Source organism: Pelodiscus sinensis, chromosome 24, assembly GCF_049634645.1.
Source record: "Pelodiscus sinensis isolate JC-2024 chromosome 24, ASM4963464v1, whole genome shotgun sequence".
Lineage (NCBI taxonomy): Eukaryota > Metazoa > Chordata > Testudines > Trionychidae > Pelodiscus > Pelodiscus sinensis.
This window is the reverse complement of record NC_134734.1, coordinates 21237635-21251003: the sequence shown is the minus strand read 5'-3', so window position 1 is coordinate 21251003 and position 13369 is coordinate 21237635. Positions and strand designations below refer to the sequence as shown.

General features: G+C 45.4%; 1 protein-coding gene across 2 annotated transcripts in view; it reads right to left on the bottom strand.

Moving 5' to 3' along the window:
- The window catches only part of TARS2 (threonyl-tRNA synthetase 2, mitochondrial), a 33599-nt gene extending 30812 nt beyond the window's left edge, over positions 1-2787 (bottom strand). The window contains exons 1-3 of one of the 2 annotated variants that reach the window (XM_075907411.1): positions 2667-2787; positions 979-2480; positions 282-472 (exon numbers count right to left, since the gene is read on the bottom strand). In XM_075907411.1, the coding sequence (XP_075763526.1) occupies positions 282-472; positions 979-1050 (263 nt within the window). In that variant the 5' untranslated portion in view covers positions 1051-2480; positions 2667-2787. Of the gene's footprint in view, positions 1-281; positions 473-978; positions 2481-2666 lie in introns of those variants that run through there. The other variant, XM_075907410.1, reaches the window with a different exon arrangement.
- Positions 2788-13369: the final 10582 nt, after the last annotated feature.

Below are 13369 nucleotides of genomic sequence, written 5' to 3'. Positions count from 1 at the left end.
ACCGTGCCACGCCATGGGCATGTCCCTGTTTAAGCGGTTAACTGGTTAAATTTAACGTTTAACCGGTAAACAGCTTAAAGGGGATTTTACATCCCTAGTCCAGCCGAGCGTAGCCAAACCGGATGCAGCAGTCTATGCCCAGCATTTGCCAACCAGCAGCACGTTCGTGTCTGTGGCAGATGCTCCTGGTTTCCTGGCCTAAGGCAACCCCCCCTCCCCCCCCCCAGGATCTACAAGCAGACGACCGTTCGCAGGGTGCGAACACGCAATGCACCCAGTACCTGATTTGTGATGCCACTTGATACGGCGTGGTTCTTAGGGACTCCCCCTCCACTTGCTGGCCATCGGGCAGGGAGATCCGGATTGGTCCCCCTGCCTTCTGCGCCCGGTCTGCACACTGCTCATCGTAGGCAGCCTTCAGCTTCTCGTACAAACCCAGCCGCTCGGCCAGGAGGGGCGAGAGGGCACCCGCCTGGAAAAAAAGAGCCAGAGAAGGACTGAAGGAAGCCCATGACAGGAGAGGGGCGGGGTGAAGAGGATGGGTGAGGAAGTCAGGACTCCTGGGTCCCTTTTCCAGGGCTAATGGGAGGAGAGTAGTTCAGCGATTACAGCAGGGTGTGGGCTGGTTCGGGCTTCAACTAGTTTCTGATCCAGGCCCCTGCACTCCTAACAGAACCACGTGCACTGAGGGGCGGGGGCAGCCTGGGCAGCCCCCCGGAATACCCAGTCCCATGCAGTTCACTGTGGCCCCGATCCTGCCTGCGGGTGCCTCTGCAGTACAGAGCACAGCCTCAGGGAAAAGCCGCAGCAACCAGTCAGCTTGGCCCAGCCTCAGGGAGCAACCTGGGCCTTTCCCTGCCCGCCCCCCAGCCAGACCCCCCAGCCCTGCGAGCCTGCCCCCCAGCTTGCCAAAGGCCAAGCCCCAGGCGCAGCAGAGCGCGCAGGGCCCGGGGGAGGCAGCAGGAGCCTTTCACGCACCTTGTACCACCTGCGGCTCCAGCCAGGGCCCGCCCCGGCCAGGATCCTCCCCCAGGGCGAGAGACCCCGCATGGCCCCGCTCTACGCTCCTCCTGCCCCGGGCTCCCGGCAGCGCAGGGCGGCCGCTCGGAAGCGCTCCCCGCTCTCCGGGGGCGGGGCGGGCCGGCCATTGGCTGCTCCTCCGAGCCAATCGCTGCGCAGCGGGGCTTCCCCAGCGCTCCCGCCTCCCTGCGCAGCGCCGGCCGGCTGGTTCCCACGCGCCCGCAGGCCGGTTCCCACGCGCCCGCGGGCCGCCCCGCACGGCCCGCGGGCCGGTCGCTCGCCTCCCCAGCCCCGTGCAATCCTCTGTGTCTGGCCCGGGGCGCAGCCGCAGCTCTGTCCTCTCGCTAGAAAACAAGACTCACGTTCAGTGTCAGGCAGGGCGCCCAGCCAGCCCCAACGGGGCGTCCGCCTCCCCCCCCCCCCGCTTCGTCAGCATGACTCCCAGGGCGGGCGGGGCGCTCAGGACTCAGCCAGTCCAGCCCCATCTCACTCATCCCAGCCAGGATTTAAACAGCTCTAGGGATGGAGATTCCTCCCCCTCCCTCAGGAACCCATCCCAGTGCTTCCCCGCCCTCCTCTGGACATATCTTGTCCTAACATCCCCCACTGCATCTTGAGACCCTTTCTCCTCCTTCTGCCATCTGTTACCACTGAACTGCCTGACTCCATTCTCTTGAGAAACCCCTCTCCCCTGTTCAAGTAGGTGAAGGCTGCTGTCAAATCCCCATACATCATCCTATTTGCTCTCTCTCAAACCTTTAAAAGGACACGACATAAAAAAACAACCCCACTTTAGAGCATCTATTTACCCACCATTGTTAGAACAATAATGATCAACCTGTGGAACTCCTTGCCAGAAGACGTTGTGAAGGTCAAGACATTGATAGAACTAAATGGGTTCATGGAAAATAGGCCTAGCAATAGCTATTAGCATGGATGGGCAAGGATGGTGCTCCTAGCCTCTGTTTGCCAGAAGCTGGGACTAGACAATGGAGCAGGAATCACTGCTCATTCCCTCAAACACTTGGCATTAGCCATTGTTGGAAGACAGGATACTGCGCTAGATGGACCTTTGGTCTGACTCAGCATGGCCACTGTCATAAGATTAATTCAAGAAAGGGGAAAAATTAGAGGAGGGGAAAAAATCTTTCCCCTTTTTCCGCTCAGTTTGTTTTCTACATTTATTCTTTAGATGCATAAATGAGGAATCAAACATCTGTGTGGAGCATGCTACAGTCTATTCTGCTAAGCTCTAGTCTGACACACACTTAAAAATACAACAAAGCAAAGGAAGATACCAAGCACCACACCATACTGAATAATCAGAAACAGGAACAAACCATTTCCCCCATTTTTCTGTAAAGTGCCCACTACCATCAATTCTTGTAGCTTCAGCAACTCGAGAGGACATGACACCACTTATCTGATCAGTTTCCTGGGTTTGTGGGTCTTCCACAGCACTGAGAAAGAACAAATAAAATGGAAATATGGTTATTAAACCACAAAGATGGGCAGGGAAAATAGAATGGAGACTCCTCCAACAGTACCATCCACCCAAGAATTCATAAATTGTAACTCATAATAGTGTATTATAGATGTCATGGAATTTTCAAAAACACCACATCTGGGGAATTCTTTTTATTCACCTTCTGGTTTTTTGAATCCTTAAGGACCATGTTTTCAAGCTTTTCTCCACAACCATGGAAGCTCGACTTTTTTCTATTCTTCTTCAAACCAAAGCTGAGATTCTGACACAATCACGACTCCAGGAGCTGTGGCATTAAGAAAAAACACACACCTAATATCACAAAAAAATGATAAAAATTATAAGTTGCAACACAGGAAATTACTCATAATTATTGCTTTTAGAGTTAGCTAAATTTCAAGCTAAGAGTGTTCCCTTAAGTTTCAAGGCTGATATTTTCAGTGCTGACCAAAGGGTTCATCCAATTTGGCACTCACTTTTTTTTGTCCTAATTTCTTATAATACATTACATATCAAATAACATCAAAAACTAACCATGGTTCTACGTTGCTCTGAGTTGTGTTACAGCTGACTAGAATGTTCCCACTGAAACCTTTTGCAACAAGAAAAGGCTTTTTTTGGGATATATGAAGAGTTTGTTTCATTCAAAATTCTAGGGCTTTTCAAGGGAAAACAGAGTCAAAACATGTTGATTTTGAAAAATAACAGTGATTTGGTTTATTTTAAAAGTTCTACCCATAAAGTAACAACAAAACAAAAAGTTCCCCCTCAGACACAAAACCCCACAAACCAACAACCTCAAACAGCCACATAATTTAAAAAAAGTGTTTGCAGAAAAATACTTACCATTCTTCAAGCAGCTCTAGGGCATTACTTATAAAAAGGATGGGTCATCTTGAAGAAAATCCAGTAGCTAGTAAATCAAGATGTTTGGGGGGAGGTTTTAGCAAAGGGAGGCTCCAAGAATAAACAAGATCTTCAATTAACACAAGAGCACATCTGCTAGTCTGATCCTGCCACGAACACTGTACGTCTGCCCATTCTGAGCCCATGTTGTTATGTAGAACTTATAGCCTCTTTTTACTTTTGTGCAAATCTAATCAAGGCTCCATCTGCTCTTGCCATAGATTACAAAAAACAAAATCAAGTGAAACAAGCCAGCAGAACACAAAAACATTTCCTCCCTTTGCAGATCTGATCTTCAGACTCCATTCTGTGCAGCAGCATGTGCAAACAGACACAACTTCCAGAGTAGCCTGAAAAAAAAAATGGACCAGGGCTATTTTGAGTCACACATTGCAGGGGGGACACTGTATTACTTGCCCTTTCTCTTAAAGTATGGCTGATCCACCTGATTGCAACAGTGGCAACAGGTCATCAGGAGTAGGCACTTTCTCACAGTCCTGATTCTGCAAAGCATTTAAACATCTGCTCAAAGTTAAGCATGTGCTTAAGTCACATTGACCACAGAGTGCTTTCCTGCACTTAAGCCTCCAGGCAAAAGGTCCAACCCCCTTTTGGCTTTTTCAGGCCAAAACCCAACCAGATTAGCACTATTTATTTCTATGGATGATTTGACACATCAAGCTTAAGTTTCTACCTAAACTTCCCTGTCACACTATATTTAAAAGGTTCCATATCCAAATGGCCAGCTAAGATGGTGTTGTAAACCTGTTACAGATGTAAGCAGTACATTTCATGGAGGTAGTTGTGTTAGTCTGTATCTGCAAAAACAAGGAGGAGTTCTGTGGCTCCTTAAAGACTAAAGCTTTTGTGGGTAAAACCCACTTTGTCAGGTGGATGGAGTGGAAATCACAGAGGTTAGTAATTTATTGAAATATCAGTAATAGGTTAACTTTTATAAGGTATCTAGTAATTGTAACACGTGAGCAGCCAATCAAGGTCCTTAACTGGCATGAGTCCTTCCCAATCCTGATATCACCCCATTGTAGGATGGAGAACTGAGGCCTAGATCTACAAAGGTATTCTAATTTCCAGAAGACTAAATATCTTTGTGGATCAGGGCCAGAGACATTGAAGGGCAGGTCTACACAGCAAGAACAAAAGCAGGAGTTCTTAACTCTGGTTAAAGTAGCCATGAAGATGTAGCAACTCTGCCTTTAGCTCAGGTTAGTCACGCAAATGGAATCTTGGAAAGTGGAGATGAACTAAGGTTGCTGGGCCCCGTATGCTCCTTTAACCCAAGCTGGCTAATGACAGGTAAGAACACACCTTATTTTGCAGAGCAGACACACTTACATGCCCAATGTCACATAAGGCGGCTGTGTTGGATCAAGGAATCGAACCTTAGTTCCCTAGGCCCTAGGGTGATTCCATAACCTCTGGGCCATCATTTCCCGCTGTGCGGATGAGACTGGAGCTCCCAATGCAACCTCTCCCTCCGCTGCCCCAGTTTCTCCTTCCTGCACCTCTCTCCCACTTCCAATCTTCTCGCCACTGCTAAAGCAAGTCGTCTTCCGTGTTGCTCCCACATCTCACCATCTTTCTAGCAAGTGTCAGACAAAAGAGAGGGATAGGGATGATTTCAGCTTTCTTACACATCTTCAAATGCCAACTTCCTGCATTGAAAAATCCCAAAATTTTATCCTCCATGAGCACAAGACAGCCCAGATCCTCCAGGTCAGGCCAAATGTCAGCCATTCTCTAAAGCTATGTCTAGACTTCCCCCTCTTGCGCAAGAAAATATGCAAACGAAGCAAAACGGTGAATATTGCCATGCTTCATTTGCATACTTAATGAACCGCCATTTTGCACAAGGGGCTTTTGGGCAAAAAGGAGCCATCTACATGGCTCTTTTTTGTGCAAAACCCCCCTTATGCAAAAGGCATTGTTCCTGAAAAAAAGTGGCAGAACGGCTCTTGTGCAAGACGGGGTTTTTGTGCAAAAAGGAGCAGTGTAGACAGCTCCTTTTTGCGCAAAAGTCCCTTGAGCAAAAATGGCAGTTCATTAAGTATGCAAATGAGGTGTGGCAATATTCACTTCACCTCATTTGCATATTTTCTTGCGCAAGAGGGGACAGTTTAGACAGCTTTGAACAGTGTCTGAATACAAATGGGTACGGTTAATGTTAACAGTTAACAAAAAACATTCTGAAAGCTCCATTGTTCAGCTTCCTTGGTTCTCTGCTTTAGGCAGTTTACGAAGTGAATGATACACGTTTCATACGAAAGCACAAATCAGCCTACGCATGGACAAACAAAAACTTTTGGCCAACTTTTTCGAGCAGGAAGCCAGATGAACATAACCCAAATCACTGCTGTTTTCTTTTGGGTATGGACACTTAAGCGGAGGACACAACTGCTCCATGCAGCTGTAGTAACACTCAAGGACAAGCTGGATCATCCTAGCATCATGAAACACATGGAATACATCTGGATAGCAAGAGGAGTCTGGATGCATTCACCAAATGGCAGGGAATGCGACACTGCTTATGATAAAAGGGTATCGGAAAAAGGAGGGGTGAAGAGCTCACTTTAAACAGTCCTGTTCTGCCTTCCTCCCCTCATTTGTCTGTCACCTTTAGGCCCCCAAGCCTGCAACAATCAGATCCATCAACATGAATCCCCATACTCATGTGGACATACATTTGAATCAATGGGGCTCTGGATGGGTGCACAGTTCTACAGTAATGGATGCAACTGCAGGATCAAGGCCTATGGACCCGATCCAGCACACAATTATGGCTCTATTCATATAAGTCAGGTTATCAGCATGCTTAGAAGTCTCCAGTCTCTGCTCTCCACCTTTTTGTCCAATAATTAACAAACTTTGGAACCTCACAGCTCCTATTGGCCTTAATGCTCAACACATCCTGTGTGTACAGATTTGGGAGCCTACAGATACTTTTCTTTTCATTCTCATGTCTGACATTTTAAAAGTTTTTTTTTGTTTCTAAATCCTTTTTCTGTGGAGTTACCACCTTCTCTCCTGGTGAGTACAATATATAGATTGTTCTAAAAAGTGTATTTGGAATTAAAGGCTAAAACTTTAAGCAAATTATTTACATATCCAAGCACCACCTATTGATTTCAAGGCATATGCTTAGGTGCTTTAGGAGAACTTAGGTCCCAATTCAGAAATCTGCTACATTGGGGTAAATCCAGCCATTTCGTGGAGATTAGTGGAGTGACTCCATAACTCTGGGGAGCAGAGTCCAGCCCTACATTTGAACACACAATCTGCAACTGCTTTTGTTACTTAGTATTTTACAGCAATAGCACCTAAGATCCCATGAGACTTGACACTATACAACACAGAACACAAAGCTGGGGGGTTCATTAGCTTTGTTGGATAAGTCTTTGATTTGCCTATTTTCATACCATGCAACTTAAGCACAATTTAGGCCCAAAGCCTCAAAAGTATTTAGGCATTTAACTTCCATTGATTTGACTCTGACTTAGATCCTCAAGAACCTATTTTTGGTAAAAGGACAGACACTGACAGCATGAGATTGAAATTCTAGTAGTTGTGTTGACTACGGAGTGATCAAGACAAGAAGGCTGACATTGACTTAACTTACGGTGACCCCTATGTGCAGTCAAACATACTAACAAAATGGTAGGATGAATAAGAAATGGGATGAACACAGAGCTAAGATATTTAATATACGTCAACGTCTGCATGCTGTGCGCCCTACTGGTCGCCCCATCTCTTGAGGATATTGTAGAACTAAAAAGGATTCAGAGAATGATGAAAATGAGCCGAGGGTATGAAAAAGCTCTCCTGGGAGGAGCATAACAAGACTGGGATTGTAACCTTGGAAAGGGGATGATTCAAGGATACAAATACGATGGTTTTCCCTAGGTCTCAACTCACGTAAGTGGACAGCCAATGAAACAGAAAAATGGGAATCCCAACGCTGATACAAAGATATTATTTTCAGAGTGGATATCTGGAGTGTGGAATTCACTGCCACAGGATGGAGAGGCCAAGAACTTACTAAGATTCAAGCAGGGACTGGGCATTTATACAGCTAGCAAGAACATCTAGGCTTCTTAACCATAACAAGAGGTTTTGGAAGGGATATTAAAACTCATGTTTTAGGGTTTAAACCTATCTGAGTCTTAGAGATCAGGCTAAGGCCTTTCTGGGGCAGTGAGGAGAGAAATTATTCTAGACAGGATAGGGGACAAAACAGGCCTCAGGTCTGACCCAACCTGGCTTTTCTTAGGGGAGTGATATGGGCAGTGCCCACTTGCTCCAATTATAAATGCGTCTCAACCCTATCCCAGATGACTTCTTAAGGCCTATTCTAGCCCTAGTGGCCCCGTTAAGGCTGCCAATTAAGTGTCAGAAATAGCTGGCTGAGTTGTTTTGGATGGGAGTGGAAGGATGTTTGATGGAGATATTGTTCCATGGCGACCAGACCCCCAGTGATTGTCACACAGGCAAACAACCCACCATCAGACCATGTAATTTCCAGTCACTAGTGACTGGAATTACCATTCCTGGGATTGGATTGTAGTTTTTGCTTCCAGAAAATGTTTTAATTCAGTGACTTCCCTTCTCTGCACACCCACTTTATTATCCACATAAAATATAATTTGTTTATTTCTCCTCTGGTACAATGCTTCACAAGTGAGAGTTAATACTCAAATGGACACCAACCATTTCTTGCATTTTGTTCACTAAGTGGCAGAAAGTATTTGTTTTAAAAAAAAAGTTTCCCTCTCCCCACAAGATGAACATTTGCTAGATGACTAAATCCCATGTGAATTTCATCTGTTGCCATGACAGGAGAGGCAGCTTGGGGCAGTGGCTAGGGTATTGGATCAGGATTGATTATCACTGGCCTCCACTGTGATTTTGGGCAAGTCACTCCCCTGCTCCATGCCTATTTGTCCTCCCATCCTTTGCCTGCCTTATTAGTTTGTATAGCACCTCCCATAAGGGGACCTTGACCTAGAGTCAGGTCTCCATGCATTATGGCGATACTCCTACAAATCTACTTCAACTAAAGGTTCAGCCATGGTCTTCCACTTGGGCAATCTGTTCATCTAATGAGATCAAACCTCAAGAACCATGGACAGGATCTTTAGAAACATCCAGCTCTGGCTTAACTCAAGACTCCTTTAAAGTCAATTGGAGCAAATTGAGACCAGGGGTGGATGCTTTGAAAGAGTCCCACCGTGCGTATTTTCCATTAAAAAATACCACTCATTGCTTATTTGTTTTAGTGCTTTGGTGCCAGATCCCTGTTACTTCAACAACAGAAAGAAGAGAGCTGCTGTTTAATTACTGGGAGACTGAAGCTAGGAATGGGGTGGAGCATGCTTTGGCATAGGTGCTATGGGGCAGCGCAGCCTGACTAGAAGTGGTTTCCACTCTATAAAGGATTTACAGTTTGGTTCAATGACTCAGAACACCCATTTTGAAAATCACTCCAGTGCCACTGGGCTTTGGCTAGAACAAGACAAGAGAATAAAAAACTAAAAGCTGTTTTACTCAGCTCTTTACGAGAGTTAAGTGTGGTGTAGAAAAACAAGAGCCATTGCTTATTCTCCTCGCTTTGATGGGAATAAGACAGGCTCCAAATAGAGGTAACTCTTTGTTCCTCCAGCTAGACAGTAACTACATTAAAACTCCCATCAAAGGTAGGAGTTCCTTATCTTACAGGACAATCCAACCTCACGTCCACAAGCAGGCCGTTGCTAGAATCCTTGTTGGTTTATTACAGCAGTTACACATATCCAGACCACCAGCCCTAACTCAACCATGAGTGCATTTAATACAGCCATCACTGATCTGTGGGACACGAGAGCCAACTGGATGATCCTAGTGACCCTTTCTGGCCTTTCCAAAAACCTAAGCCCTATTATTCTATGAAGCTTGTATGTACCTTTGCAACTCCCCAGGTTCATGCAAGACCGTAATTCCAGTGACATAAATTACGTAGCTGGAGTGAACTATATTAAATCCCCATCTACAGTGGGAAGTCAATGGGAGCGAATGCACACATTGGCTTCCCTTACTCCTCACAAGGGGTAGAAGTATCGGTGCCAATGGGGGCACCCATTGAGTTCTATAGACCTTCCATGTAGTATAGATGTGCCCTAGGAGACTATGAAGGGGTGGTAAGAATGGGGACCTGCTAAGGCCAGGGTTTTCCCAATTCTTGCCCAGAGAGCTTAATATACAAGGTACTTGAACAGTTATTTGATAAATGTGGCCCAAGACACAAATCCAGGAGAGCATAAAAAGTGGAGGAAGAATGCAGTAAAAGGGACATCTAGGCTGCAAAACGCAGCCATCCTGGGCTGTGCTATTCCAGCAGGGCTGATTGTAACAATGATCCATGTTGCACCCAGACAAGTCTTAAACACAGATCACACTTTTCACTAAGCTGCAGGGAAATGGTTTTGCAAAACGGGACTTGACACTTCTAATTTTACCAAAAGTCTAAGCTTCTGTAAGATGATGTCCTCAAGCCAAGTTGATGGTAGCTGTGCAAACTGTAAGGGGAATATAAATGAACAATTTAATACTAGGAGCATAAGAGACTTAGGTGCCAATTCAGTTTCAAATGGGACTGGGGTAGCCTTAAACCCATACTATCAGATTGAAAGCCCCAACACCAAAATACTGTCTGCTAATATTTTTAATGTCTTTGCCCCATAGTATAGACCTGACCCAAATGAAACGAAGGTACACAACTTCAGCCACATGAATAGCACAGCTGGAGTCGATACACCATAGTTTGGCTTACCACAGCACTCCTACTGTGATATGGGGGAGGGGGGATATAAATGGGAGAAAATCTCCCATTGACTTGCCTTATTCCTTGCGACCTGGTGAAGTATCAGAGTTGATGGGAAAACGATCAGCAATTGATTTGGCATGTCCTTACTAGACCTGCTAAATCGACCTCCGGGAGATCAATCTTCAGTGTCTATTTCCTGGTAAGGCTAGAAGCTTACCAGAGTTTTAAAACGGGAAGTATGATTTTAAGTCAAATAGAAATCTCAGTCAAGCCTAGACATATGGGGGAGGGGAAAGAGGCCGAAGTGGTAGCTAGTCAATGTTCAGCACATTGACTGGTTTGCCAATTAGTAGCACACGGAAAACTAGAGCAACATAGTGCTTTAGCATGATACCCAAATGCAAAGCAAACAGGTCTACAAAGGTAAGACCTTGCAGAATTACAGGTGCAAATGTTTACTTACCCTCCCCCACAAATAAGCTATTCTTGCCAGCATCTGTAAGTAGAAACCAACATTTTTAGAAAAGACACTGGCGATGCGGGGAGTGCAACCAATGTTCCCTCCAATTTTTTTATCCACATGTAGAATAATGTTTATGTGCACCACCAATAGAAACACACGCCGCCAGCTATGGGCGCTCTGCTGATCAGCTGGGCAGCATCTGAATCTCTCCTGGGTGGCCACCCAACTGCTCAAGTTACTGGGAACACTGCATGCAACCCTGACTATTAGCAATGGATGACAGGGTAAAGGAGGGAGGAGGCAAAGAATTGGCATCGCCCACAGACTGCAGCAGCATAATGCCCATTTCTCAAGGAAATTGCACTGCTACCCAGGACAAGGGCTTGACTACCAGGCCTGGTTTCTTAAACTATGGTGTCTATGAATTGTAGGTGTCTATGAATTGTAAGAGAAAGTTACATGTTGCCATACAGCAGCCTCTGTTGGCTGTTTGCAAAGTGGTACCATCAGTTTCCAAACAGAATGCTGCACAATTCCACCTGCGCAAGGGGCTCCTTTGCTTTTCAAGGTCCAAAGCGGACAAGGGAATAATGGACATTAGGTTGCTCGCTCTAAGTTGCTGTTCAAGAAATTCCTACTCTCTAATAAGGAACAATACACCACACCTCCGGCATGTACCACCCCCAACAAAGCACAGAGAACTACACGAATTTTCAGCACATTCTTACAAAAGGAGAGAGAGAAGGCAGTCCCCTCCCTGCCACATTATGCCTTGGAACACACCAATGTCACTTCAAAATGGCAAACTGCCTAAATTTAGTGCAGCTCAGCAGTCTACATGTAAAGAATGTGTCTCTTCCCAGTCCCCTCTCCTCTGCCCCACCTTCCCAGTCATGTAAGGGTTTTGTAATCCCATCTGACCAAAGGTACCAAGCATTCAGACCATGGAACAACTGCATTTCCCCACATTCTGCAGTGTAACCTGTGGCTGCCCTTGAGTTCCATAAGGTGGGTCACCACATGGTCTTGGCATGTGCTAATGAAGGTATAGAACTGCACAGGACCAACAGTCCCAGGGGCTGCACTGATGTATGAAAGTGGAAGGATCTGCATCCGTGTCAACAAATGAAGAGGACAGCTTTCAAGATCCTGCCAAATTGCTACATTGGGCTGGCATATGTTTGAATGCCCAGGATGCTGAAAACTTGCCAAAAAACACAAAAAACAAACCACCATAATCTTTTGGAAGCTCAAAAAGTTAAGCATAACTGGTTTGATTAAAATGGAATTGAGAGGATGGAAAATTTTGTAGTACTACTTCCCTTACTGCCCTAACTCATAGCAGCCCACATTTAACCACAACTCAAGGGATACCACCTGCAGTTTAGGGAATTTTAAAATATCCTCCCCAGTTTTATTCATGCTGGGAAGATCTCTTTATCCTGTGCATGTTCCAATGCTGGGCTGAGCCTAAGGGATCACTTCCCTTTGAAAGACTGATGGCAGCATTATCTCTGAGAATTTCTCTGAGGCCTCTACTTTTAGATTTTACAGTGCTGTCTGCATCAGGATCAGTATCAGCACTGCAAGAGAATGCACCATAGCACAGGTGATGCTTCAAACTGTAGTTCTGCACAGTGAGCACAGACTGAACAGGTATGCCCAGCCGCCATATTCAGCACCATGCATCTTCTGACTGACCTTGCAGAGCCAACACAGCTATAGAAGAGAGCTGCTGGATTTTATTGTTTATAAAGATCATGTTATCTACTCAATTGCAACTCAGTCGATAATTTTGCCTCCCTCTGCAGAATTCAGCCCGATGCATGGTTCTGATGCATCAGTCCAGCAGAAACCAGCCTGACTTTCAGCTCCAAGGTGTTTTCAGGGCTGCCATTTAAAAAAAAAAAATCTCCACACCCATCTTAACTTGAAAAGAAGAGCTTTGTGTCACTGAAGTGCAAACATGAAACCCTACAGTGAGAGGCAGGTCTGAACAGAAAGAAGAGAAAATGAAAACAGTTGCATGGCAGGACTCATCTCAAGAGCAAGTAGATTTAGGAACACCCTCGGAACTGGTGAGGAATCTTGTTAGAGAAGGGTAGCAAGTAACCTGTTCCACATTAGTACCTCCATAGTGTGGCCTCTCTGAAGCATTGGAAAGGATTTTTTGAAATCCTCTCAAGAGGAGAAATGGTATCAAAAGCAATGAGATGAAAGGAGAGGGGGGAAAATGCTGAGACAAAAAGAGTAAGTGCCCTTGCTTGGGTGAAGGGATGCAACATCCCAATAGAATCACAAATTATACTCCCACTAACCATGGCAGCTGCTAAACAGGGGCTGGCATATTTTTAATCTGACCAAATATTGCATGACACCTGAGCTAATGAGGGGCTTTTACATTTCCAAACTCCTAAGGAGATTTAAGTTTCTAAGAGCCTGTGTGCTACTTCACAGCTGTATTGAATTCAGCAGTATTTTGCCTCAGTTACAAAAAGCTTGAAAGACTAGAAGTTCCATATGAAAGCACAAAATACAGTAACAAAACATGTTTTCAAAACTAGGGGTGAGTATTCATTAGATTCAGACACGCTGGATTAGAAAGGGCCTTTTGTTTTATTTTTGTACTGATTCCTACAAAGGAGGAATGAGTTCCTTTTTTTTAAATCTTGCCTTGTTT